Genomic DNA, 25,856 nt, shown 5'->3' with positions numbered 1-25,856 from the left:
AGCTCAACATTAGTCCATACAAACCCAAACCTTATAAATACTTAATGTTAAGCACTTTTACTACTTTCCAGTAAAGGGGAAAAAATTGCAATTGATTGAATGCATTTTCAGACACTGTTTATCAGTAGAATCAGTTCCGTTCAGTTCAGTTCAGTCGCTCAGTTGTGTCTGACTCATTGCGACCCCATGAACCGCAGCACGCCAGGCCTCCCTGTCCATCACCAACTCCTGGAGTTTACTCAAACTCAGGCCCATCGAGTCGGTGATGCCATCCAGCCATCTCATCCTCTGTCGTCCCCCTCTCCTCCTGCCCCCAATCCCTCCCAGCATCGGGGTCTTTTCCAATAAGTCAGCTCTTCGCATCAGGTGGCCAAAGTGTTGGAGTTTCGGCTTCAGCATCAGTCCTTCCAATAAACACCCAGGACTGATCTCCTTTAGGACAGACTGGTTGGATCTTCTTGCAGTCCAAGGGACTCTCAAGAATCTTCTCCAACACCACAGTTCAAAAGAATCAATTCTTCGGTACTCAGCTTTCTTCACTGTCCAACTCTCACATCCATACATGACCACTGGAAAAACCATAGCCTTGACTAGACGGACCTTTGTTGGCAAAGTAATGTCTCTGCTTTATAATATGCTATCTAGGTTGGTCATAACTTTCCTTCCAAGGAGTAGGCATACAATAGTTTCAGGCAATTCAGCCTTTTAAAAAAATCTCTATCCAGCAGAAACTTTTAAGTTTATTTTGTACAGATAAACAGACATATTAGATGCATTTTGAATTAGGGTGAACATCACTATCAGTAACTGGCCATCAGGGCAGCAGGTAACATAATTTCCGTGTTCCTGTTCAGGGACAGGTCACAGTAAAGGGACCAAAGGGGAGTCATTGACATCTAATGTGCATGTTGATTCACCAGCTCCTCGGTGCCACCCCGTGCTGTCCATTAAGATTCAAAACCAGGAGGATGTGTGAAGAGATTTCAGTTACATTGAGGGAAGTTTTTCTATCCAGTCACACATCTGTCAATATGTGAACAATGGCACAAATTTATCAAACAGATGGATGATGTATTATAATCTGTAACCACAGACTAGATGGCAATAAATGTCATTCATAACATTATGTTTTTGACCTTATTGTATTTAATGGTAGTCATAAATAAACTTACCTACTTATTTGGATGGGAATGTTAGCATCACACTAATTACACTGAATAATGAACATGTGAAAGGACAGTTTATCATGTGGTTTAGAATTCTGCAAAACACAATTTCTACCTGACCCATCTAAATAATTACACTGAATAATGAACATGTGAAAGGACAGTTTATCATGTGGTTTAGAATTCTACAAAATGCAATTTCTACCTGACCCATCTAAATCTTGGGCATTTCTTAAGACACAGAATCTCCATCTATGTCCACTCTCTTGGAATAATGCTATTTTTTAAAATTTCCATAATGCCTAGTTTACTCTTAAACAAGAAGCAGGAAACGGAGACCTTAATGAGATGATCCAAATCACTGATACATTTCTTTTGATGGTAGACAATAAAAAAAGGAAGGTATAGGCAGAGGAAAGAGAAAGAAATGCTGAAGAATGGCTTTTGAAGGTGAGTGATGGGTGTAGCAAGCCGGTTTTTATCTTAGTTTGGGAAGGAGAGGGAAGAGGGATGAGAGGAGTAAAGAAGAGAAGGTCAGCTAAAAAGAATTCAAAAGAAACGAACACGTTTGTCATTACTTCAGTCGAGTTTAAGGTGAGAAATGAAAGCACAGAGGTAACAGAATAGAAGAAACATAACTTTAGTAGTTAACATTGAACTATTAATTTCATTTTGCAGAGGGGAACCTAAGACACAGAGGGGTTAAATAGCTTGCCCAAATCTACACAGCTCTTTCATGGCAGAGCCTGAATTTCAATCCTTGTATTCCTAACTTCTATTTTAGAATGAGGTACTTAACAAAGCACATAAAGTGAGAACTCTACTAGAGGGGGTATATAGAGACCAAGGTATTAACCGAGAGGGGGAGAAGGCTGCATTAATTTATTTTTTTTTTTTTACCAGTGTGCTAATTATGTGTGTTAGTCGCTCAGTCGTGTCCAACTCCTTGCGACCCCATGGACTGTAGCCCACCTGGATCCCCTGTCCACGAGATTCTCCAGGCAAGAATACTGGAGTGGGTTGCCATTCCCTTCTCCAGGGGATCTTTCCGACCCAGGAATCAAACTTGAGTCTCCTGCATTGCAGGCAGATCTTTACCATCTGAACCACAAGGGAAGCAGACAGAACATTTTGTAAATGTTAGCTCATTTAATTCCGCTAACAATTCTGTGAGATAGATACTAGCTCATTTTTCAGACAAGGGCACTTGACATTTGATAAACGATACAAACTTTGCACAGAGTTCCATCTCACGCAGGTTCTGCAGCAAGACAAGGAAGACTGTAGGAGACTTGGCAACAGAACGGAACAGGGCAAGGTAAGCAAGTTCAAAGTGAGAAATGCAGGAAAAGTTTCTCACTTAAGCCTAGGATAGTTCCAGTTTTCAAATCTCCCCGGCCAGCCCGCGAAGGCATCACAAAGCCCGCCCCTCGAAGGCGAGGCCACACCCCCTTTCGCGGAGGGGCTGGGAGCTTCCAATACTTCCCTCCCACCCTTTGACCCCGCCCTCTCCTCCTAGCATCATTTCCTGTGCGCTGGGCGCTAATTGGTCCGGCAGTCGGAAGTGAGGGCGGGCGGTGGGGCCGTTGCCGCAGTGACAGAGCTGGGGGAGTCCGAAGATGGCGGCGTCGCGTCGCTCTCAGCATCATCACCACCATCATCAACAACAGCTCCAGCCCGCCCCAGGGGCTTCGGCGCCGCCGCCGCCACCTCCCCCCCCACTCAGCCCGGGCCTGGCCCCTGGGACCACCCCGGCCTCCCCTACGGTGGGCAGCCTGGCCCCGTTCGCCTCCCCGAGGCACGGCCTAGCGCTGCCGGAGGGGGATGGCAGTCGGGATCCGCCCGACAGGCCCAGATCCCCGGACCCGGTTGACAGTGCCAGCTGTTGCAGTCCCACGAGCACAATCTGTACGGTCGCCGCCGCTCCCGTGGTCCCGGCGGTTTCTGCCTCATCTGCCGTCGGGGTCGCTCCCAACCCAGCCGGCGGCGGCAGTAACAATTCACCGTCGTCCTCTTCTTCCCCGACTTCTTCCTCCTCTTCCTCTCCATCCTCCCCTGGATCGAGCTTGGCGGAGAGCCCCGAGGCGGCCGGAGTTAGCACGACAGCACCATTGGGGCCTGGGGCTGCGGGCCCGGGGCCAGGGGTCCCAGCAGTGAGCGGGGCCCTGCGGGAACTCTTGGAGGCCTGTCGCAATGGGGACGTGTCCCGGGTAAAGAGGCTGGTGGACGCGGCAAACGTGAATGCTAAGGACATGGCCGGCCGGAAGTCTTCTCCCCTGCACTTCGCTGCAGGTCAGAGACTTTTTGAATTGTTTATTAAGGGTTTTGGTGTTTGGCACTGCGGTCCGGGTAGGGAAAGAAAACGAGTTACGATGATGGGAACGATGGGGGCGTGGTGATGATGCCTCAATACTTCTCGGGAACCCTTGAGGTTCCTTTCTTTAGGTGGTGCCAGGGTGACGGGGGCGTGGTAGGGGAACGTGTGAGTCCCTTCTTTTTAGTTTGCACTGTGATCCTCTTGCTGATCTCCAACCTCCCGTAGTGGTCGTCTCAGGACATAGATATGCTTAAACTTTTTCAGTTACGAGTGTGTCGGAATAAAGTTAGGTCTGAGCAGTGTTAGAATAGTTTTGTCGTGTGTTTTACTTATTTCCTTTTTACAGGAGTAATGTCGCATAAGGACAAACTAGCCCAAGAGAAGTTTAATAAAACTCAACAAGTGTTAAGTAGCTATCGTAACCTTATCATTAATATGAGACTTAAATGTGAGACTTAAATGAAGTTAGTGAAACTTTCTCCCCTTTTGAGGTAGTGTACAGTCTGATTGGGTAGATCAAAACGTGCCTATGTGAAAGAGCTGTAGAAGAATATTTGGATGCATTATGTGATGGCAGAAGAAAAGGCTTTCAAGTTCTGGCAACTGCTGTCTGTTGGTTGTGTAACATCATTTTCCTTATCTCAGTAGCCTCCATCTCCTCATGGGCAAAAATGTATATGGGGATTATGTGAGGATTTAGTGAGAAGTATCTGAGACCTAAGTTCTCCCCCGAAAGTACTTATTCCTAAAACCTAGACCACTGTACACTTTTTTTTTAAGCAAGTAATTGTTTTATTTTAAAAACAGCTAACATGTTTTTATAAAATACAGAGAAATTTAAAACAAAAAGGGTCATAATCTCCTTGCCTAGAATCCTCCCATTGACATTAAAAAAATAAAGATTATATACCTTAGAAATGTTACATTAGAAGTGTGTGTGTTGTATGTACATTCATATAGTACAGAAATATATGAAATGAAAAAGCATTGCACATAAACATCAAAGATCATACTCTGAAGATAACTTCTGTTAAGTTTCATGCTGTATTTTAATATATACCACTCTTTGAGTTTGTTCTGTTAATGTAAAGCATATGTTAAGAACTTAATGTATTGTTTATTTCTACCAGAACTCAGAAAATATTTTTATCCTCATTTTACAGATGACAGAAGTGAAGCATGTACAGCTTAAATAATCCTAAATTCACATAAGAAGTAGTGGAACCTGGATTTAAATTTAGTTTGATTTTGGAATGTGTGAAGTCCAGGTTAAACAATTATACTTGGTTTAAGATCACTTTTCATTTTTGTGAGTAATTCTTATGGAATTTTCACTTTGGCAGTGTTTGGGGAGAAGTAGTAATTGGGGGCATATACACTCCAAGAGTAATGTTCACACTTTTTTTTTTTTTTTTTTGCAGCCTGTACTTAGCAATAAATTTTATGTTGCCACATGCAAAGTGAATCAAAAGTTTCAGGAAACAGTTCTTTGCCTTGCTATGTGTGTTGTACTCTGATATTTTGTATCCTAAACTATTTCCTTGCTTGCAAATGCTGTTTGTGATCCCATTAATGAGTCAAGGTCAGCAATGTGAGAAATACTTACAGGAAATCATTATTAGATCACTGGAAATGTGGACACTACTATTAGGAAATATTGAGGGCAGGAGGAGAATGAGGTGACAGAGGGTGAGAGTGTTGGATGGCATCATCGACACAATAGACTTGAGTTTGAGCAGACTCTGGGAAATAGTGAAGGACGGGGAAGCCTGGCATGCTGCAGTCTGTATGGTCGCAAAGAGTCAGACATGGCTTAGCAACTCAACAACAACAACTATTAGGAATGTAGTGAATTGAATCAAAGTCAGGCTCCCATTTAAGTATGCAGATGCTCACAAGTGTTGCCTATTTTAGATGAAATCATTTCTTTTTTTTAGGCAGGATGAAAGATCTATAATAAATGAAGCAAGACTGCCTTTGTAGACTTTATTCCAGATTTGATTATTATAACACGTTGTTTCAGAAATCTTGTCATTTTTCATCATACTGCATTGTAAGTAATCACTTGCAGATGATAGTTACATTAATTTTTGTAATATTTAGGATTAGTCACACATAAAATACTGCTTATCTCCCAAGTCACATCTTCTGTTTGCCACAGTAGTTAACTTTTTATTCTGTTTTAGAGTTCTATGTGTACCCAGCTAAGCTAGAAGACAAACAGTGAAACAATCCTGTAATTATGTTGTAGTTATGAGACCCTAATATTGAACTGGCTTATTTAGGGAAAAAAAAATAATCTCTTTTAGTTCCATGTGGAAAAGGAAACAAAAACAGTGAAACTCTCCATGGTATAAAAACATAACACTCTAGTCCATTTACTGTGTTTCATGTTTGTGTTCATAGCATTAAAGCTTTCTTTAATTTAGTCTTCTTCATGTGTAGGCTGGGTAATTAGAAGTGATTCTCAGTTGACTGTTACTTGATTGGAATGCTAGTCACTGAATGTCATGGAAAAGCTGTTTTAAAGATTGGAAATTGGTGCCATGCCTTGGATGGAAAGATTTAAAAATTGTAGTTCCAGTGTTCCACAAATCTTTTATTACTTAAGATGTGAAAGGCACTCAGTCCTGTCCAGCTCTTTGGGACCCTATGGACTTTTCAGAACTGCATGGAATCCTCCAGGCCAGAATACTGGAGTGGGTAGTCTTTCCCTTCTCCAGGGGATTTTCCCAACCCAGGGATTGAACCCCAGGTCTCCCACATTGCAGGTGGATTCTTTACCAGCTGAACCACAAGGGAAGCCCAAGAATGCTGGAGTGGGTAACATAACCCTTCTCCACCGGATCTTCCTGACACAGAAATCAAACCAGGATCTCCTGCTTTGTAGGCGGATTCTTTACCAAGTGAGCTGATAGCTTATGTAGGTTGGTGTTAAATATTGACACAGCTTTGAAGTGGTCAGTTATCCTTACCCTTATGGAGCTTACAGTCTAGTGGGGAACTAAAAGCAACAATAATAAAAACCCCACAGAGTGTCCTAGAGTGATAGGAAAAGTAAACTACTCTCTTTTGGAGCAGGCAGTGAAGATGTTTGTCCTGATTTTAGATCATTTAAAGAAGTCTTTCTAGATAAAGAGATGTTTTAAAGTGAGGATTTAAAGGATGAGTCCAAGCTCGCCAAGCAAAGATGGAAGGAAGAATGTTAATTAATGCCTTTATTTCTGTTTAAAAATAAGTATCATTCTATGGAATGAAATGAAATCATTTTTAAGGCTCTTTGAAGTGTGTGAAGTCATATTCATATTTAAATCCTTATGCCTTTTTTTAAACCATAATGCTTTCCAGCAGCGGAGTTAAGAATTCTTTCTATCCCACTTTGGACTGTGATAATTGTTAAATGTGGCTTACAGACAGTATTAATAATGTCCACAACTAGAAACATTATCTTTAGTTTCCACTATTGGTATAGATTCTTACAGTACTGCTTCTGATACCTTCTTAAAATGACTATATCAAAATGATCCAGTCTTTTATTGTTGAGTAGAGTTTATATAATTGGAGGAGGAAATGGCAGCCCACTCCAGTATTCTTGCCTGGAGAATCCCAGGGACAGGGGAGCCTGGTGGGCTGCCGTCTGTGGGGTCACACAGAGACACAACTGAAGCAACTTAGCAGCAGCAGCAGCAGAGTTTATATAAGACTTTCACAGATAAGATGCTTGACCTTCGTTGTTCAAAGGACCATCAAAGCTGTTGTTCAGCTCAGTTCAGTTGCTCAGTCGTGTCTAACTCTTGGCAACCCCATGAACCACAGCAGGCCAGGCCTCCCTGTCCATCACCAACTCCCGGAGTCCACCCAAACCCATGTCCGTTGAGTCGGTGATGCCATCCAGCCATCTCATCCTCTGTCGTCCCCTTCTCCTCCTGCCTTCAATCTTTCCCAGCATCAAGGTCTTTTCAAGTGAGTCAGCTCTTCGCATCAGGTGGCCAGAGTATTGGAGTTTCAGCTTCAACATCAGTCCTTCCAGTGAACACCCAGGACTGATCTCCTTTAGGATGGACTGGTTGGATCTCCTTGCAGTCCAAGGGACTCTCAAGAGTCTTCTCCAACACCACAGTTCAAAAGCATCAAATCTTCGGCACTCAGCTTTCTTTATAGCCCAACTCTCACATCCATACATGACCACTGGAAAAACCATAGCATTGACCAGATGGACCTTTGTTGGCAAAGTAATGTCTCTGATTTTTAATATGCTGTCTAGGTTGGTCATAACTTTCCTTCCAAGGAGTAAGTGTCTTTTAATTTCATGACTGCAGTCACCATCTGCAGTGATTTTGGAGCCCAGAAAAATTAAAGTCAGCCACTGTTTCCCTGTCTATTTGCCATGAAGTGATGGGACTGGATGCCATGATCTTAGTTTTCTGAATGTTGAGCTTTAAGCTGTTGAAATAGTATCAATTTAGAGTGATGTATCTCCTGAATTCAATTCCTAGTAATGACATATTTTTTTTAAAGGACCAGTATATTCTGATGAGTTTTCTTTTTAAAGAAAAGTTCAGATAAGGTCTTTGTGAAAAAACAACAATGAAAAAAGAGTTTAATGAAGCACTGATTTCTGAAATTTCATGATATTTACTTTAAACTGAAGAAATTTTGAAGTAGGCTTCCTGGTTACTTTAATGGTGAGCATTAGTTAACATATGACTTGACTAGGATTTGTGATATGGGGTACTTCAGTATCAAAACCAGCAAAATATGTATGGGAATTTTGTGCTTTCTTTTGATTTGAGAGATACCTACCTCAACACACATTAACCATATAGAGATTGCCTGACTCATTTCTGTTTCTCTTAATTTTTTTCATCATGTCCATGCTTGTCCCCCTACCTCCATCTCCTTCACTGTACAAATGTCAATTCTGTTTAAAAAAGAAGAAAACAAAACACTGTCCTCTAGACTGTTGTTGCCCATCAGTAGGTAAAAAAAATGAGTCAGAACACTTCAGTTCTGGAATGGAATCTTTCTATACATTATCTGGCAAAGTCCTTGATTATACTTTTAAGCAAATGTTTTTGCCTCAGGGTTTAGCAAAGGTCTGATGTGATAACAGAAGACAAGGAGTTAGTAGTTTCATAAATATCTTCTCAGACTTAAAATTGTTCGCTACAAACTGAATTATCTTTTACTTAGTCTTTTCTCAACATCTCATACTTTGCTTAAGGTACCACTTTAAAAAAGTTCACATAGAACTTTTAGTTAGAAAGGTGTACAAAGTGTCTCTCTTTTGCATTAATGATACTACTGTTTGGAAACAAATGACTGAAAGAGCAAATTAGTTATATGAAGGTGTTATTTAGAAGTATCTCTCAATAGTAATAAGTTGGTAACAAGCAAACTGCAGCCATAGAGGAATAGGTACATCAGTTAAAAATGCTGTCTGATTTCTGCTACATACCTGTCTGCTTATGTTCTCCTTTATCCGTCAGTATTTTTTTATGATGTGTAAATTGTAGACATTTGTGCAGCTGCCTGTAAATACACCAGTATACATATCATTATCCAGAGTTTAGTGTTTGTTTAAAGATTTGTCTTTTCATGTAAAATCTGTACAAAGCTTACATGTTATATTCACAGAATTCTGACAAATGCAAATGCCTGTATAATCCAAATCCTTATAGATAATTCTAATTTCAGAAAGTTACTTCATGTTGTTTTCCTCTATCCCTACCCTTCCCCTCCCAGCAGACACATTGTTCTGACTTTTTTCCACTATAGATTGAGTTGCCTGTTTTAGAAGTTCATATAAATGGAATTATGCAATATTTGCTTTTTTCTGTAAGACTTCTTTTGCTAAACAAATGTTTTTGATGAAACTTGTATCAGTAGTAGGTATTTCATTATATGAGCATGCTACATTTGGTTTATCCCTTCAGTTTGGTTTATCCCTACTTTTAGACCCTTAGGCTGTTTTCAAGTTTTGACTATTATAAATAAAGCTGTTATGCTCATTCTTGTAAAGTTCTTTTTGAGAACATAGATCTTTCTCAGTACTTTGTATTGAAATTGCTGGGCTTTAGGATAGGTAAATTTTAAGTTTTATAAGAGACTGCCAGACCTTTTCCCAAGGTGGATATACCATTTTACATTCCCATTGACAACATACAAGAGTTCCCGTTGTTCCATATCTTTGCCAACATTTAACGTTTTCTGTTGCTTTCATTTTAACCATTCCAATGGGAATGTGTGGTATCTCATTCTGGTTTTATTTTGCGTTTCCCTGACCTTTCCATGTGTTTATTTGCCATTTACATTTTTTCATAAAGTCCACTTACCCTTTTTTTAAATTGGGCAAATTGGTAGTACTATGTTAGTAATTATTAAAGCCTTACTATATTAGTTACTGTACTTCCTAATGTGTATGAAACTACCCCAACACTTCCCTGATTTTCCCCTGGTGACTCAGATGGTAAAGGATCTGCCTGCAATGTGGAGGACCCTGGTTTGATCCCTGGGTCGGGTGGATCCCCTGGAGAAGGGAATGGCAACCCACTGCAGTATTCTTGCCTGAAGAATCCCCGTGAACAGAGAAGCCTGGCAGGCTACAGTCCATGGGGTCACAAAGAGTAAGACTCGACTGAGTGACTAACACTTCCACTTTTCACACCAAAACTTAGTAGCTTCAGATAACAAGCATATTTTATTTTCTGTGGTTCGAGATTCGAGGTGTAGGTCAGGAATCTGGGCAGGCAGATTCCTTACCATCTGAGCCACCAGGGAGACCCTTTATATGATATATATAGATATAAAACTTAGTTATATATATATAACTGAATCAGTGTGCTATATACCTGAAGCTTACAAGCACTGTAAATCAACTATAGTTCAGTTAAAATTATTTCTGTGCATTACTGCAACAGACCAATGTATAGCTATGTTTTCCATCCTTTGCAAAAAATAATATAATTTTACTTTTTCCTTGTAACAATTTTTATATCATATTTATGTTTTCATAATTTTACTGGCATTTTTAGGTATATAAACTTATGCATGTGAAAGTATTAGTTGCTCGGTCCTATCTGATTCTTTGTGACCCCATAGACTGTAGCCTGCCAGGCTCCTCTGTCCATGGAATACTCCAGGCAAGAATACTGGAGTGGGTTGCCATTTCCTTCTCCAGAAGATCTTCTCAACCCAGGGATCAAACCCGATCTCCCACATTGCAGGCAGAGTCTTTACGGTCTGAGCCGCTCCAAAAAAGAAACTATATCCTTATTTCTTTTAAAAGATTTCCCCTTTTACCTTTCATTTCTCATAAGCAGGAGTTAGGAAACTTTATGTACATATGGCCAGACAATAAAGATTTTAGACTTCATGCCCTGTGTGATCTCTGTTTCAGCTCTGTCAACTGGTCAGCTCTGCTTCTGTGCCGTGAGAGTATCCATAGACAATGCATAAATGAATGGTATAGTTATGTTCCAATAAAACTTTATTTATAAAAAGAGGAGATGGCCAGATTTGGCACATGAGTTTTAGTTTGCTGATCCCTGTCATAAAGCATTGTTTGTATTTTTTTTTCACTTTTGTTTTCCTTCTCGTTTAGTCTTTACTTCTGAAATACTTTTTTATTTTGAATTATTTCTGAGTTCCATCATCTTATTCTAACTCACATATATGCTGGTCTTTCATATCTTACATCTTTTTCGTATTGTCTTTTAGCTGATATTGAAATAGTAGATCCTACTTTTGGTTTTTTAGGGGGGCATTTTCTTCTAGTATATATTGCTGATAGAGGTGTTACCCTGTTCACATTCTTATGAAAACTCTGCGTGGAATTTGACCTCATTTTTTTTTACTGCTCATTTTTAGAGAAATTAATTGCTAAATAATCAAGGATAAAAATAGAAGCCTGAACCTTGAGGGTAACTCCCCTTGTCCTTTCTCCTCATGTTGGACATGGAACTCGGACCTAGACTAGAGTAAGTCTCACAGGAAGGTTTGCAGGACCATCTCTTACAGTCATAGCATTTAAATTAAGAAACATAATTTTATATTAATATTTTAGTTTCTATAGCCTACATTGCTGCTTTCTAGGAGCCTTAACCAGAGACATCATGCTAAGGGCATTTTATATGTAAGATGTCTTCCTCATAGTCTATTTACATAGAAGTTTTCTTGAAGAGAGGCTGTCTAGTCACCTGCCTTTTTTTCCTCCCCTCAGGCATCCCTTTCTTTCACAAGGAACTGACTAGGTCACAGGCTGGGTGTGCCTTTCTTTCTAACCAGACATGATTCTTTGGCAGTTTAAAGACCAAAGAAATATATCTGGAGGATAAAAGGCATATCTTCAAGGGCCAAGTTGTGAGCATGGATATGTTTAAAAAAAAAAAGTTGGATCTTCAACTTAGAGCCCAGGAGAAGAAAAGTGATAGAGGAATGTAAATAATGCTAAGCAAATGCATTTTACTTTAGTGTTAGGTCTTAGAAAGGAATAAACATCATCATGAGTCTTGCAATGAAATGCAGGTGAAAACACTAGAGTAACGTATTCATAAATGTATTTAGTAGCCTGTTTTTGCTTCTTGGACAAAGAAATGTTTTAAGTAGTTGATTGTAAAATATGTGAGAGATACAATTGAAGACACAGGAGCCTCTTAAATTCTCATTTTTCCCTTATGTCAGGGTACTTGAAGTTACCTTGGTCTATGTTTATTCTTCTGACAGGAACACTCAGAAAGGTGGGTTGTAGCCCTGATCTTGGGGGGGGGCCTAACACCTGTATCATCAATGTGGGTTCATAATAAGAATTGAGTAGCATGGGTTTCTGGGGTATTTATACTAAAGCCCAGGTGCTCAAGATAACGTTGAGGTTCATGTTCTAAAAGTTATTTAGTTTTGAATAATTGAGGAAAGTTATGAGTGTTTTATTTTTGTGTGCCTACTGGGTTTTCCTTTTAAGGCTTCATCAGATATTCAGGATTGCTTTTCCCTCCAGTGAGTTGCTGGGACCTTTGTCAAATAGAAACTTGCTTTGCCTTTTGGTACAGGAATCTGTGTTTAAAATTAAAATGAAAGCAGTGTGAGCTTAAACCTTTTTTTTTTTTTTGAGTGTTTTCTTGAAATGTGTCGGTTCGCTTTTGAATTAAGGTTTGTGAATTTTTTAATTGTACAAAAAGAGGAAATAAAGTGTAAATTTTCCTTTCCCTTTTGCCTTTTTGGTATAACACAAACTAAACTAATGGTTGGTGGCAGATGATTTATTGGTTTGTTTGTGTGGACTTGCAACTTTTTTCTTCTGTGGTAGACTTTTTAAAAAAAAGAAGCAACTTTTGTTTTATTTTATGAAGAACACTCTTAAGTGAAGCTGGTGGGTTTTTTTAAAAAATTGTGAGGGTCTGCTGGTGAAGAATGCAATGACTAACATGTGTCCAAGTATGTCAGTGCTATAGAATACAATGACTGCTTGGTGCCAGTGTTTCGGTTCATGTCAAGGTGTCAGCAGTTTTACCTACTGTTGCTTTTGCATTATCATGAGCACCATCTTTAATATTATTTTGTAAATGGTTTTGACTTCTCAGATCCCCCTGGAAAGGGTTTCTGGAGCCACCAGGGGTCCACAGACCACACTTTGAAAACTGCTGAACTAATACAAATAGTTCTTAATTTTGCTAACTTTTTTTTTTCTTTTGAGAATCTGATAATAGGTATGGACATTTCCCTCAGAAATATATATTTAAACATCAGACTTACATGTAATTTTCAGAGGATTATAACTTCCAGAAGCAGTAGCTCAGTGGTTCTCAGACTTTGTATCAGAGCCACCAGGAAGGCTTTATTAAAGCAGGTTGCTAGGCTGTGCTCCCATCTTTTCTCGTTCAGTTGGTCTGGAGTAGTCTGAGAATTTGTATTTTTTCATCCACCCTGTTTAGTACTTCATGAACTCTTATTAATCTGAAATTTTGCGTTTTCCTTTAATTAGGAGACGTCCTGTCGTTATTTCTGCATGTATCTTTCCCCTCTCCCAGTCCTCTGTCTCACGCCTCTCTTCTCTCCTCTACTTCAGATTCTCCTTCTCCGATGGTTTTTGGGAGAGTTCGTCAACTGGTTTTTCCTCAGGAATTGTTTCCTTTATTTCCACTATTATCCAGTCCACTTATTATATCCTTTATTTCTCCTATGATGTTTTTCATGATAATATTTCCAGTTGGTTTTACTTGATAGATTTTTGTTCTTGTGTTTTCAGTGTTCTTCAGTTTTTCGCTGGCAACACTTAATTTGCCAATTTTAAATATCTTTTTTTTGGTCTAGTAGTTCTGCTTTCATTTATTCTGTCATGGTGCTTTCATACCTCAGACATCTTATTGTTTTCTGCCGTGAGCTTATAATCCCTTGGAACTGACAGCTAGTTGGGCCCATATTGCATTTGAGAGGATGAGTTTGGGGTTCTAGGTTTTGGTTCTCCACGTGGTTTTAGGCAAATAAGGGCATGCGTCAGGGTAGAGAGGCCCGGGATGGGGGTGACATCCTAGGTACTTACAAGATTCCCCTGACTCTTTTCTGTCCTGTAGGCATGTAGGCATGTCCTACATGTCCTGTGGGCATGTCCTTTGCTTCCTGCCTCAGCCAGGTTCCACTGTTTTACTTGGTATTACCCCTTCTCTTCTGACTAGAGGTGCATTGGAGATACCGAACTCATATTCCACCGCAGCACGGGGCAGTATGCCAATGGTGAGGGGGCACAGGACACAGACCACGTTCCTCTGGTCTCTATTCTGTCCAGCATAACCGACCTTCTGCAGTTAAGCTGATGTTTCTTCCCACAGTGGCACTCAACCATTTTTTTTTTCCTTCCCAAGGACCTGTGATTTCTTACCCTGTTTTTGTTTGTTTATTTTGCCTTTTGTTGTTGTTTAAACTGGCATCGGAATTTGTGTCTTATCCTTGCACTTTTGGTGTTTTTTCCCAATGTTTTGGGGGAAAATATACATTTTTTTACCTCTTCCTAATGAAATACTTCCTTTTTTAGTGCTTCCTAATGCCATACTTCTTTTCTTCTGTCTAGCTATAAACGTTTTCCTTTCTAAATCAGATTCTAGAAGATGGAGAAATTAATTGGTCAGAGTCCGCCTTTGACAAATGAAAAATATATTCAACTTTATTGCTTTATAGAAGTCATTTTGTAGTTTGCTTCCTAAAATGTTATTTCAGAAGTAACAGGGAATATACTCCCTTTTGCTTAACCATGACTTCTGATCTAATGAAATGTAAAATAGTTTTTTATTTAAAAGCTGATATAGTTACAGTTGAAATTAGAAAAAGAAGTAATAATGACTTTGAATGTTAAGTAGAAAATGTATGTTTCTTTGTCGTAGAACATTTCTTATAAAGTAAGCAGAAATCTAATAGATATCTAGGGATCTATGTATATTGGACTGCGTAAATTTAACCCAGTGCATAGAAAACCTTTGACATTTTAAAGAATTATCACAAGACTTCCCCTACCTCGCAGTTCAAAGCATAATATTGTGGCATGTAATTTCCTCCATGCGTGCATGTGTGCTAAGTCGCTTCAGTCGTGTCCAGCTCTGAGACTCTGTGGGCTGTGGCCTGCCAGGCTCCTCTGTCCATGGGGTTCTCCAGGCAGGAATACTGGAGTGGGTTGCCAGTGTCCTCCTCCTGGAGATCTTCCTGACCTAGGATTGAACCTGTGTCTCCTGCAGCTCCTGCATTGCAGGTTTCTTTACCACTGAGCCACCGAGGAAACCCATAATTACTTCCATAAAATGTAGTGAAACTGAAACCTTAAAAAAAATAGAACTACCTATCATGTTGAAATGGATCTGCTCTGCTGGGTGTCCTCCTAATTTTGAGGCTGCCTCCTGCACATCAGCTAAGATACAGGTGTGAGTCAGGCTTTTTTCCTTCTCGTTTTGTTGAGATAAAGTTTACTTTATCACACTGTATAGTTTTTAGGATGTGTGGCATAATTGATTTATGTATGTCATGAAATGATTGCCAGAGTAAGTATAGTGAATATCTGTCATCTCATATAAATATAAAATAAAAGAAAAAGAAACAAATATTTTTCCTGGTGATGAGAATGCTTAGGATTTACTCTCTTAACATCTTTCATGTGTAATGTAGAGCAGTTGTAACTGTATTTGTTCTGTTGCACATTACATCCTTTGTACTTAGTTACAGCTAAACTTGTCCCTATTGACAGTCTTTATTCACTTCCCCCTCCTGCACCCCCACCCCACCTCTGATAACCACAAATCTGATCTCTTTCTCTGAGTTTGTTTACTTTTTAAATACAGTTGACCCACGAATAATGCAGTGAACATAGTGGTGCAAAAAAGATATTTTTTGAATTAGTGTTTTTGTTCAGAAAAATACCCAGAAGTGGAATTGCTGGGTTGTCTAGTAGGTTTTTTTCTTTTGAGAAACCTCCATACAGTTTTCCAGCGACTACACCAGTTTTCATTCCCACCAACACTACACAGCAGTTCCCTTTTTTCCATATCCTCACCAGCACTTATTATTTGTTGTCTGTTTGATAATAGTTATCCTAAGAGGTGTGAGGTGGTTTTGATTTGTATTTTCCTGATAAATAGGGAATTGAACGTCTTTTATGTGTTTCTTGGCCATCTGTACATCTTATTTGGAAAAATGTTCAGATCCTCTACCCATTTTTAAAATTGGGTGTTTGTTTGTTTTTTTGGTGTTGAGTTGTATAAGTTCATTGTATATTTTTTATATTAACCCCTTATCAGATACATGGTTTGCAAACATTCCATTCAGTAGATGGCCTTTCATTTTCTTGATAGTTCCCTTCATTGTGCAAAACTTCACAGTTTGATGTAGTCTCATTTGTTTATTTTTGCTTTTGTTTCTCTCACCTGAGGAGTCATAACCCCCAAAATATTGCAAAGGCTGAGGTCAGAGAGTGTACTGCCTATGTTTTCTTCTAGAAGCTTTATGGTTCCAGGTCTTACATTTAAGTCTCTAATCCATTTTGAATTTATTTTTGTACATAGCGTGAGAAAGTAGTTCACTTTGGTTCTTTTGCCTGTAGCCATCCAGTTTTCCCAACATCATTTATTGATTTTTAATTCAGTACAGATATAAATTACTGTGCTTAATAGACCTTTAGAGATGCTCACAGATACCTGGAACTACTGGTATTAAATTGCTGAAAAAGTTAGTTGGCTGGGAAAGAAAAGTTACTTTAGAAACCTTTCAGCTATTGCATAAATGTGTCATGGCTGAATTTTGTTTCATTGAAAGTAATTTTACTGTCATTGTAAGAGCCTTGTTTTGTTTGTTTTTCCGGGGGGGGGGGGGGGGGGGGGGGGGGGGGGGGGGTTGAAATGGATTGGTATGCTTAAGAAAGTAACCAGGTTATTCTGATATTTTAGGTTCAAGTTCTTCCTAATGGTTTTAGAGAAAACAGTGAACACTTCTGTCACCAAGTAACATTTTATCTTTTGTAGCTTTCTGTTATTTCTTCTGTGTCAGAAAAATAGATATAATACATATACATATAAAAGTTCGTGAGTTGTTTTTCTAGATAGTTCCAGACTTATTTTATTGTTACTTTGAGAGTCTTTTGGGTACAATTTTTTTGCACTTAAAGAAAAAAATTATAAATATATGTGAGATGCAATATAAATTTTCTCATTGGTTTTATAAGTGTAGATCAATGAATTTAGCAGTTCAAATGATGTACAGCCTTGTGCCTTTGCTGACAATCCAATTAGGTCGAAAATGTCTTTAGGCTATGATTTTGCTACTATAAATAAAAAAAATCACTTTTAAATACTCCAAATACCTTAGGTTTTTCTCCTTCTATTAAATTTTAGAATGCATAGTTGTTAGTTACAAGATTTAATATTGCCCAAGGTTGTTCCTTTGAGGCTTTAATTTTAAGCAGTTTAAAATGCTGAACACAAGTGAAGCAATTTTCTGTCTCTAAACTCAGGCCTAGTGAATAGATACCAATGACCTTACATTTGATATTGAAACATTTTTGAGAGACTTTAATTGAAACTCTAACATTAGAATAAGAAAATTGTTATGAATATTGGGAGTAGATAACGTGTTATCAGTTTAGGTTTTCCTCATAGTGCCAGCACAATGCTTTCCACATAATATATTTTTAAAACTTTCTGAGTATGTGAAATAATGTAATTGTCTGTCACAGTCTTTAGGGGAAAGAAAATGCTGAAACTTATCAAAGAGGTTCATAAAACTTAGTTTAGTTCAACAGTTCATCAGGGTGAACTTTTTATTGCTACTTGCTTGCCCTGCTCAAATTCAGATTGATTATTTATGACTCAGAGGTTCTGTGCGATCTGGTTTTACTGATCTCCCCTAATGCACCACTGCCCCTTTCACTGCCAAAGCAACAAAAAGCTTAAAATACCAATAATCCTTGAAAAATAGGGTATTAATGGAGAAAAACAAAAATAGAAGTACACATGAGATCTGAATTGAAGGAAAGGTATATCATACACATGGATTAGAAGACTCACTATTCTAAATTTGCAACTTTCCAGAATTAATTCTAGAAAAGGAACATATCTCAACATAATAGAGGCCATATGTGACAAGTCCATAGCTAACATCATGCTCAATGGTGAAAAGACAAAAGTGTTTTCTTTAAGATCAGTAACAATATAAGTGTATCCACTCTTGCCACTTTCATTCAACGTAGCATTAGAAATCCTAGCCAGAGCAATTAGACAAGAAAAAAGTCATCCAGATTAAAAAAGAAGAAATAAAATTGTCATATTTGCAGATGACACCATATATAGAAAAACTTGAAGGGTCTATCAAAAAGGTTTAAATAAGAAAATTCAATAAAGTTGCAGGATATAAAATCAATATATAGAAATCTTTAGGCTTTCTTTATACTAATAATGAACTAATAGAAAGAGAAATTAGGAGAACAATCCCATTTACAAGTGTAAAAAAAAATAAAATACCTAGGGTAAATTTAATCAAGGAAATGAAGACCTGTATATTGAAAACTATAAGATGCTAATGAAAGAAATTGAAGAAGACAGATAAGTGGAAAGATATTCTGTGCTCATGGATTAAAAGAATTACAATTGTTAGAATGTCTGTACTACAATATAGCAATAAAGATTCCATGCAACCCCTATAAAAATGCCAATGGTATATTTCACAGAAATAGAACAAAACAGTTCTCAAATTTGCATGGTATCGCACAAAAGACTCCAAATAGCCAAAACAATCTTGAGAGAGAAGAACAAAGCTGAAGATACCACATTCTCTGATTTCAAACTATATTACAAAGCTAACTTAATAAAAACAGTATGATATTGGCATAAAAAAAGACATAGCTCAATGGACAGAATAGAGAGCCCAGAAATAAACCCGTTCATATATGGTCAGTTAATTTATGACAAAGGAACCAAGAATATACAATGAGGAAAGGACAGTCTCTTTAATAAATGGTGTTGGGAGAATGGACATCTACATGCAAAAGAGTGAAACTGGACTACTATCTTACACCATACACAAAAATTAACTCAAAATGGATTAAAGACCTTAGTGTAAGACCTAAAACCATACATCTCCTAGAAGAAAACATAGGTGTTAATCTCCTTGACATAGCTATTGGTGATGATTTTTTGACTCTGACACCAAAAGCAAAGCAACAAAAGCAAAAATGAGTGAGTCTACATTGAACTAAAAGGCCTCTGCATAGTGAAGGAAAGCATCAACAAAAATGAGAAAGCAACCTACTGAGTGGAAGAAAGTATTTGTGAATGATGTTTCTGGTAAAAGGTTAATGTCCAAAATCTACAAAGAACTAATGTTGAAAGCAATGTTGAAAGAATGTGTGTGCGTGGGTGGGTAGATTGATGTTGAGTGATTAGCCAGTCTCTCCAAGTTGTTATCTTTGGGCTGAGAATCGGATGACAGAAGGAGCTAGGCATGTGAAGATCTGGGTCTTCAGGCAGAGCACAGAAGCACAAAGTCCTCTAGGCTGAAATAAGTTTGTCTTATCCAGGGGACACAAGGTGAGAGACAGGGTTAGTAAAGCTCAATGAGATAGGAGAAGTGAGAGTGGCCAGCTCACTTGTTAGGTCATAAGAAGGTTTTATTATGTGTGTTATTGGAATCCATTGCAGGACTTGAAGCAGGGAAGTGACATCATCTGATGCATGCCTTGAAGAGAGACTCACTGTCTGTGCTGTTAAGGCTGAATTGTCAGGCAGCAGATGTGACAGTAGAGAGACCAACAAAAGGTTTTGTGCTGAAGTCTAGACAAGAGATCGTGGAGCTTGCAACCAAGCTGGTGGCCCTGGGGAGTAGGCAGATTTGACATGCGTGTTTGGAAGTATAGTTCATGAGTATCAGAACTGAGGGAAAGAATTCTTCAACAATAAAATGAGGGAAATGCTTGTCACAGGATGTTATCACAGGAGCTAATGCTTGTCAAGCATTTGGCATTCTTGTCAGAAAACAGAGCTTACTAAATGTTAGCTACTTACCATTATTATTGCTATTTTTATTGTCAGGAATAAGGCATGTACTTTAAGCAAAAAGAATTTTTCTGTAAGAAATTTTCTGTAAAAGTTAAATTATACCTTTTGTACAACTCTCAGTTTGGGAGTCTCTTCTAATAGCACATACCGTTTTGTTGGTAAAGATCAGAGTATTACACTGTCTTGATTTTTAACAGCCTCTCTTGGATCAGAGAGAGATGGTTCATTGGTTTTTCTTTTGTGCTTTGTAACACTCAGCCATAAAGATATGTATAAGTAGCAACATTATTCCTTTTAAAAATTGTGACTTAACTTTTTTTGACATGTGCTAGCTTGGTGGAATGGGACACTGAAAATCTTATGTGGGTGTGTAATGGTTTCACTTAGAAGCTATTTCCTATGAGTTAATTTATAGGTAAGTTACTGTATAGTCAAATTCTGTGTAGTTCTTTGAACCAGTCCTAATTATTATTTTTATTTTGGTTTTTTAGACCCCCAAAAAATCAATTGCAGAGATAATTGCTACAAACCTTGATTATGAAATAAAGGCCTTGTATGACCATCATAGATAATGAATTCTCTTTATGTATAAAAAGTAATGCATATGCATTAAACATGGATAGAGTGGTTCATGACCAGTTATGAATTGTACTTAATAGTACAGGTAGAGTACATGTTTTGATAAGCTTTTTATGTATGGTTTTCTAAATTAGAGTACTTTAGGGGATTAATTTTCTTGTGGGTAACACTGATTTAATGCATTTTAATACAAAATCAAATTAGATGATTTCATAGTTGACACATAAAATGTATCTTTACTGATTTTGGCTATTCACCTCCACCTTTTTAAACTTGTGTGTGTACACATACATATATTTTATGCACAATTATGTTTTATGTAATAAGAAAAGATAATGAAAAAGAAGAAAATATTCCGTATTTCTACTACCTAGTGACTTAGTCTCATTTTCTGTCTATATTTCAAATGTCATATTTTTTCTCCTATATTTTGTTTTATGTATTCGCAATCCAAAAGGCTAATTGAGGGACTTCCCAGGAGGCCCAGCAGTTAAGACTCACACTTCTACTGCAGGGAATGCAGGCTTGATCCCTGGTCAGGGAACTGAGATCCCACATGCAGCATGGCGCAGCCAGGAAAGAAAGGATGGGAGGGAGGGAGGGAGGGAAGGTGGAGAACAACGGAAGGAGAACTCACTGATACATGTTGGAATCTTTTATAATATTGTGTGTGTGTGTGTGAGGGTGGGTGGGTGGCTGGTCTATACCTTTTTTTTTTTTTTTACTGTGATAAAATATACATTTTAAGTTTTTATTTAAGCAGTTTAAAAATAAAATGCCATTTTCACCACTTTAAAATATATGGCTCAGTGATATTAAGTCCATTCACAGTGTTAGCATTCTTTCAGTACAGATGATTTTATTCAGAAACTGTCATTTTACATTTATGTAACAGAATATTATTGGGCATCTAATCTCCATGATTTTCTGTAAATAACATTATGATAAAATTCTTGATGCAAAATCTTTGTCCATGGATAAATCATTTTTTAAATGATAAAAATTGAAAAGTGGTATTTTGAGTCAGAGAGTATATTTGTTTAAGCCTATTCATGATAATGCTACATTTTTTTTCTAAAATGTAGTACCGTGAGACTTCCCTGGTGTTCCAGTGGTAAATACTTGCCTTCCAACGCAGGAGGTGCGGGTTCAATCCCTGGTCAGGGAACTAAGATCCCACATGCCTCCAGACCAAGAAAACAAAACATAAAACAGAAGCAACATTGTAACAGATTCAATAAAGACCTTTTAAAAAATGATCCACATCAAAAAACTGTAAAAAAAAAAAATGTGGCACCAGTTCATATTCACGTTACCAGTGTGAACACAACTCCATTTCACCACTTTCTTGCTGATACCAAGCATTTTTGTTTTTACTTCATTTATTAGTGAAGAAAGGAAATTAGTTCTCAAACACTATTAGTGCACTAATTAGAGAAATGTAAATTTGCATGCAGGCTTTATTTAAATCTATAAAGCAGGAGACTTTTTCTTGGCCTACTTTCCTGGAGTGAATGAATTTCTAAAGATAGTGTAAAGGACATATATTGAAATAAATCCTTTTTTGTTTTCTATTTTCTGCATAATTCTCATTTATTTAGTTAATATATGCATAAAATGAAAGAAGATATGACCATTACTGCTTTCCAGTGTTAAAATGTCATTTTCTAACAACATTACATGGTAAGTAATAGCATGGAGGCAGTGATACCTAGCCGGCAAATCCTAATAAAATTTAAAGTAGGAAGGGAAAGATCATTAATAAAAGTATTAAGCTGGTAAAAATAAAAATGCTAATATTTTCAGTAATCTTTTTTTTTAACCCATTGCAGTGTAGTTTAAAATTTCATCACAGTACTATGATGACCTTCAAATTGTCAAAATGGCTATTTTTTCCCTTTTCCATTATCTCACTAAATCCTCATCATGCTGGACTTGGCATAATGTTGTTGCCCTTTAACATCCATAATGTGTTTTCTTGGCATTTCTTACCATTCTCAGTGTTTGCCTAGTCTGTACAGTGCTTTAGATTTTTTTCTGGCTCTTCTAACAACACCATCCATTAACACTATTTTTCTGTCTGAAAATTGGGATGCTTTTCACCAGTGTTCTGGTTCTGTATTTCCAAAAGCCTGTATTCTCACTTGTTTGTCATAAAATTCCCTCAAACTCAGTAAATCCAACTTTGAATTGTAACTACACATTCATTTAGTTTGGGTACCAGTCCCAAGAGTAGATATTATGGCATTATCTTAAGCTCTTTCTTTGCAAATAGCTTGTAGCCAAACTATCACCATGTATTTCTGATATCCGTATATTCTTCTCTGATTTCCCTAGTGTAATGTTAAGTGCTGTGCTTTGTCTTAGATTTGATTTTCATTGGTATTTAAAAATACAGAAATGGATTTTATGCATCTGATTTTGAGAGGAAAGTGAATGCCTTGGACAGGAATTTTGCCTCATTCATCCTGCATTTCTAGCATGTAATAGGTGTTGAAGAAATGTTTTTGGAAAGAATTACCCAAACTAAGGGAAGAACTTCCTTAGTTCTCAGTTCTGTGAGATGAGAGAATCTATTTGAATGGCATCTTTTTTTTTTAATAACCTTTTTGCTGTAGAACATAGTACTTCAGTTGTTCATATTTGTTGATATCATTGTTAAAGGAATTCTAGTGGTTCTTTTTACAAAACTGAATTTACAATATAAAATATTTTCCCTCTTTCTTTTTAGGTTTTGGAAGAAAGGACGTGGTAGAACACTTACTACAAATGGGTGCTAATGTCCATGCTCGTGATGATGGCGGTCTCATTCCACTTCATAATGCGTGTTCTTTTGGCCATGCTGAGGTTGTGAGTCTGTTACTGTGCCAAGGAGCTGATCCAAATGCCAGGGATAACTGGAACTATACCCCTCTGCATGAAGCTGCTATAAAAGGAAAGATCGATGTATGTATTGGTAAGTATTATTTGATGATATCTAAATTGTAAGGTCAACCCCACAGATAGAATACATTTAAAATAAAGGTTTACCCTTCCTTGTTTTTTATTGTAGTGGAAATAATGTTTCCTCAGAATAAAGAACACTTTGTTACTGCTTATAAGCAATTCTTTTCCGTCAAAGGGGAAGTAGAGAGATGGAAATCTAAAGTTGGTTAGGAACAAGATTCACAATATTAACTCTCCAAATGTAAGGCAAATGCCAGCTGGTGTGGAACTAAATTTTGATGGATTACTATTATCAAATTTAGTTAATTTACAGTCCTTTAAAGTCTAAAAGTTTCCTATCCTAGCATCAATGAGAACCACTATAAAGTACAAGTTCTTACTGAATTGGATGACATATTTGGATGTTCAGGTTGATTCAAGGAAAGTCATCTAGTACTAAGGGAAAACCTTTTTCTTTATGTTGCTAAAATTGAACACCAGCTATTTTATTAGCCCTGGAAAAGCTTTGAGTGATTCAAATACAACAGTTTAAGGCTTAATATTTTCAACAGAGTCTAGAGAAAAAGCAATTTCAAACAAAATTGAACTTTTCAATGATTTTAAGTATTGCAGTTATATGAAATTGTATTCAGTCAGCATTTCTTTCTCCTTTATATGTATATCTAAATAGGCATCTATTTTAGACTTTGCTTTATTGCGTAAAATCTTTCATTTTGAAATCTAAAACAGGCTTCTAGAGAACAAGCATAGTGTCTCCTGAGTGTATCATCTCTTTCTTGAAACCCAAGATGATGGATATTTGTTTAGCCTTTGGCAGATTGATTTACAAATTATCTTCTTGAATGGCACCCATCTCAGTATAATTGGCTATTTTTCTGATAAAACTCAAATAAATATGTCACATTTAAAGATACAGAGGTGGTGCCATTATTAAGATTGTCTCCCACTTCATAGCCATCTATTCCAACTTCAAATATATTTTTTAGTTTTCTTCAAATTATTGCATTGTCTGACAAAACTTCTTTATCCTATTCTCTGTCATTATCCTTTATCACTTCACTAGCCAATTTTACCAAATGAAATTCAAGGTCATTTCAACATGACCCTTGAATTACCCTATCCTTTTTGACCTTTGACATCTTCCACTTACACTTGATTCTCCCATTTCCTCCTAAGTCTCTCATAAAACAGCCATGTCCTAGACTAAGTCATTCATAAAAGTAATCTGAAAAGCTTGAGTTTACCACAGATTCTCTGATTACTAAATCTCTTAAGTTATTTGTGATAAGTTACTATGTGATATTGTTATTGAATTTGACGTGTACTCTTACCAAATCTTCTAGACCTTCAACTTCCCTACTCTCATTCTTTCTTGCTTCACTTTGTCACATCCATTAGATTTCTCTGTTGTTAGTTACAGAATTTTACACAATTTTCACCTTTTAATGTATTATCTCTTTTAGGCTGAAGTGTTCTATTTTCCCACCTGTACCTCTTGAATTTTTCATTCTGTCGCTGCTTTTAAGAAAATTTCCTTTTATGTTGTCTTTGCGAGATTGTACTTACCAGTAAACCACAGATCTTAAAAAATCATACTGCTTTATTATATTTGACTCTTTAGAACCCTTTACATAATAAGAGGCATTTATTATGTATTTTTAACTTTTTGTTTTGAAATAATTATAGATTTATAGAAAGGTCCAAAAATAGTACAAGAAGGTCCATGTATCCTTCTCCTAGTTTCACCCTTTGGTTACTTCTTACTGCGTCATAATACAGTATCAAAAATAGGAAATTAGTGTTGGTACAATGTGTAGAGTTCTGTGCCATTTAATCACATGTTCAGATTCATGTAACTGCAGTCAAGATACAGAACATATTATTGGAAGCTCCCCCTCATTCAGTTTATTTATGAAAAAAAGTGAAAGTATTAGTCACTTAGTCGTGTCCAGTTCTTTGTGACCCCTGTAGCCTGCTAGGCTCCTCCATCCATGGGATTCTCCAGGCAAGAATACTGGCGTGGGTTGGGTTGCTGTTCTCTTCTCCAGGGGATCTTCCCGACCCAGGGATGGAACCCACATTTCAGGCAGATTCTTTACCATCTGAACCACCAGGGAAGCCTACTTATAGCCTACTTCTATAATGATCTACTCCCGATCCCAGATCCTTAACCCTTAGCAACCAATAACATGCTCATCTGTATAATTTGTCATTTTGAGAATGCTATAAGCAGAATCATACAGTATGTAATTTTTTTTGAGATTGGCTTTTTTTTTTCTTATTTGCCTTCCAGATCTTTTTTAAAATTGCTGATTATTATGCCATGGT

The 25,856-nt window shown here is 37.5% G+C and overlaps 1 protein-coding gene across 2 annotated transcripts in view; it reads left to right on the top strand.

Annotated features, from left to right (window-relative positions):
• The first annotated feature begins 2,731 nt into the window (after positions 1-2,731).
• The window catches only part of TNKS (tankyrase), a 153,473-nt gene continuing 130,348 nt past the window's right edge, over positions 2,732-25,856 (top strand). For both annotated transcript variants that reach the window (XM_070459944.1, XM_070459943.1), the window contains exons 1-2: positions 2,732-3,458; positions 23,314-23,538. In XM_070459944.1, the coding sequence (XP_070316045.1) occupies positions 2,786-3,458; positions 23,314-23,538 (898 nt within the window). In that variant the 5' untranslated portion in view covers positions 2,732-2,785. The remainder of the gene's footprint in view (positions 3,459-23,313; positions 23,539-25,856) is intronic.

Source organism: Odocoileus virginianus, chromosome 32 (assembly GCF_023699985.2).
Source record: "Odocoileus virginianus isolate 20LAN1187 ecotype Illinois chromosome 32, Ovbor_1.2, whole genome shotgun sequence".
NCBI classification, from domain to species: Eukaryota; Metazoa; Chordata; class Mammalia; order Artiodactyla; family Cervidae; genus Odocoileus; species Odocoileus virginianus.
The sequence above is the reverse complement of the archived record's forward strand: the minus strand, read 5'-3'. Positions and strand labels throughout refer to the sequence as shown.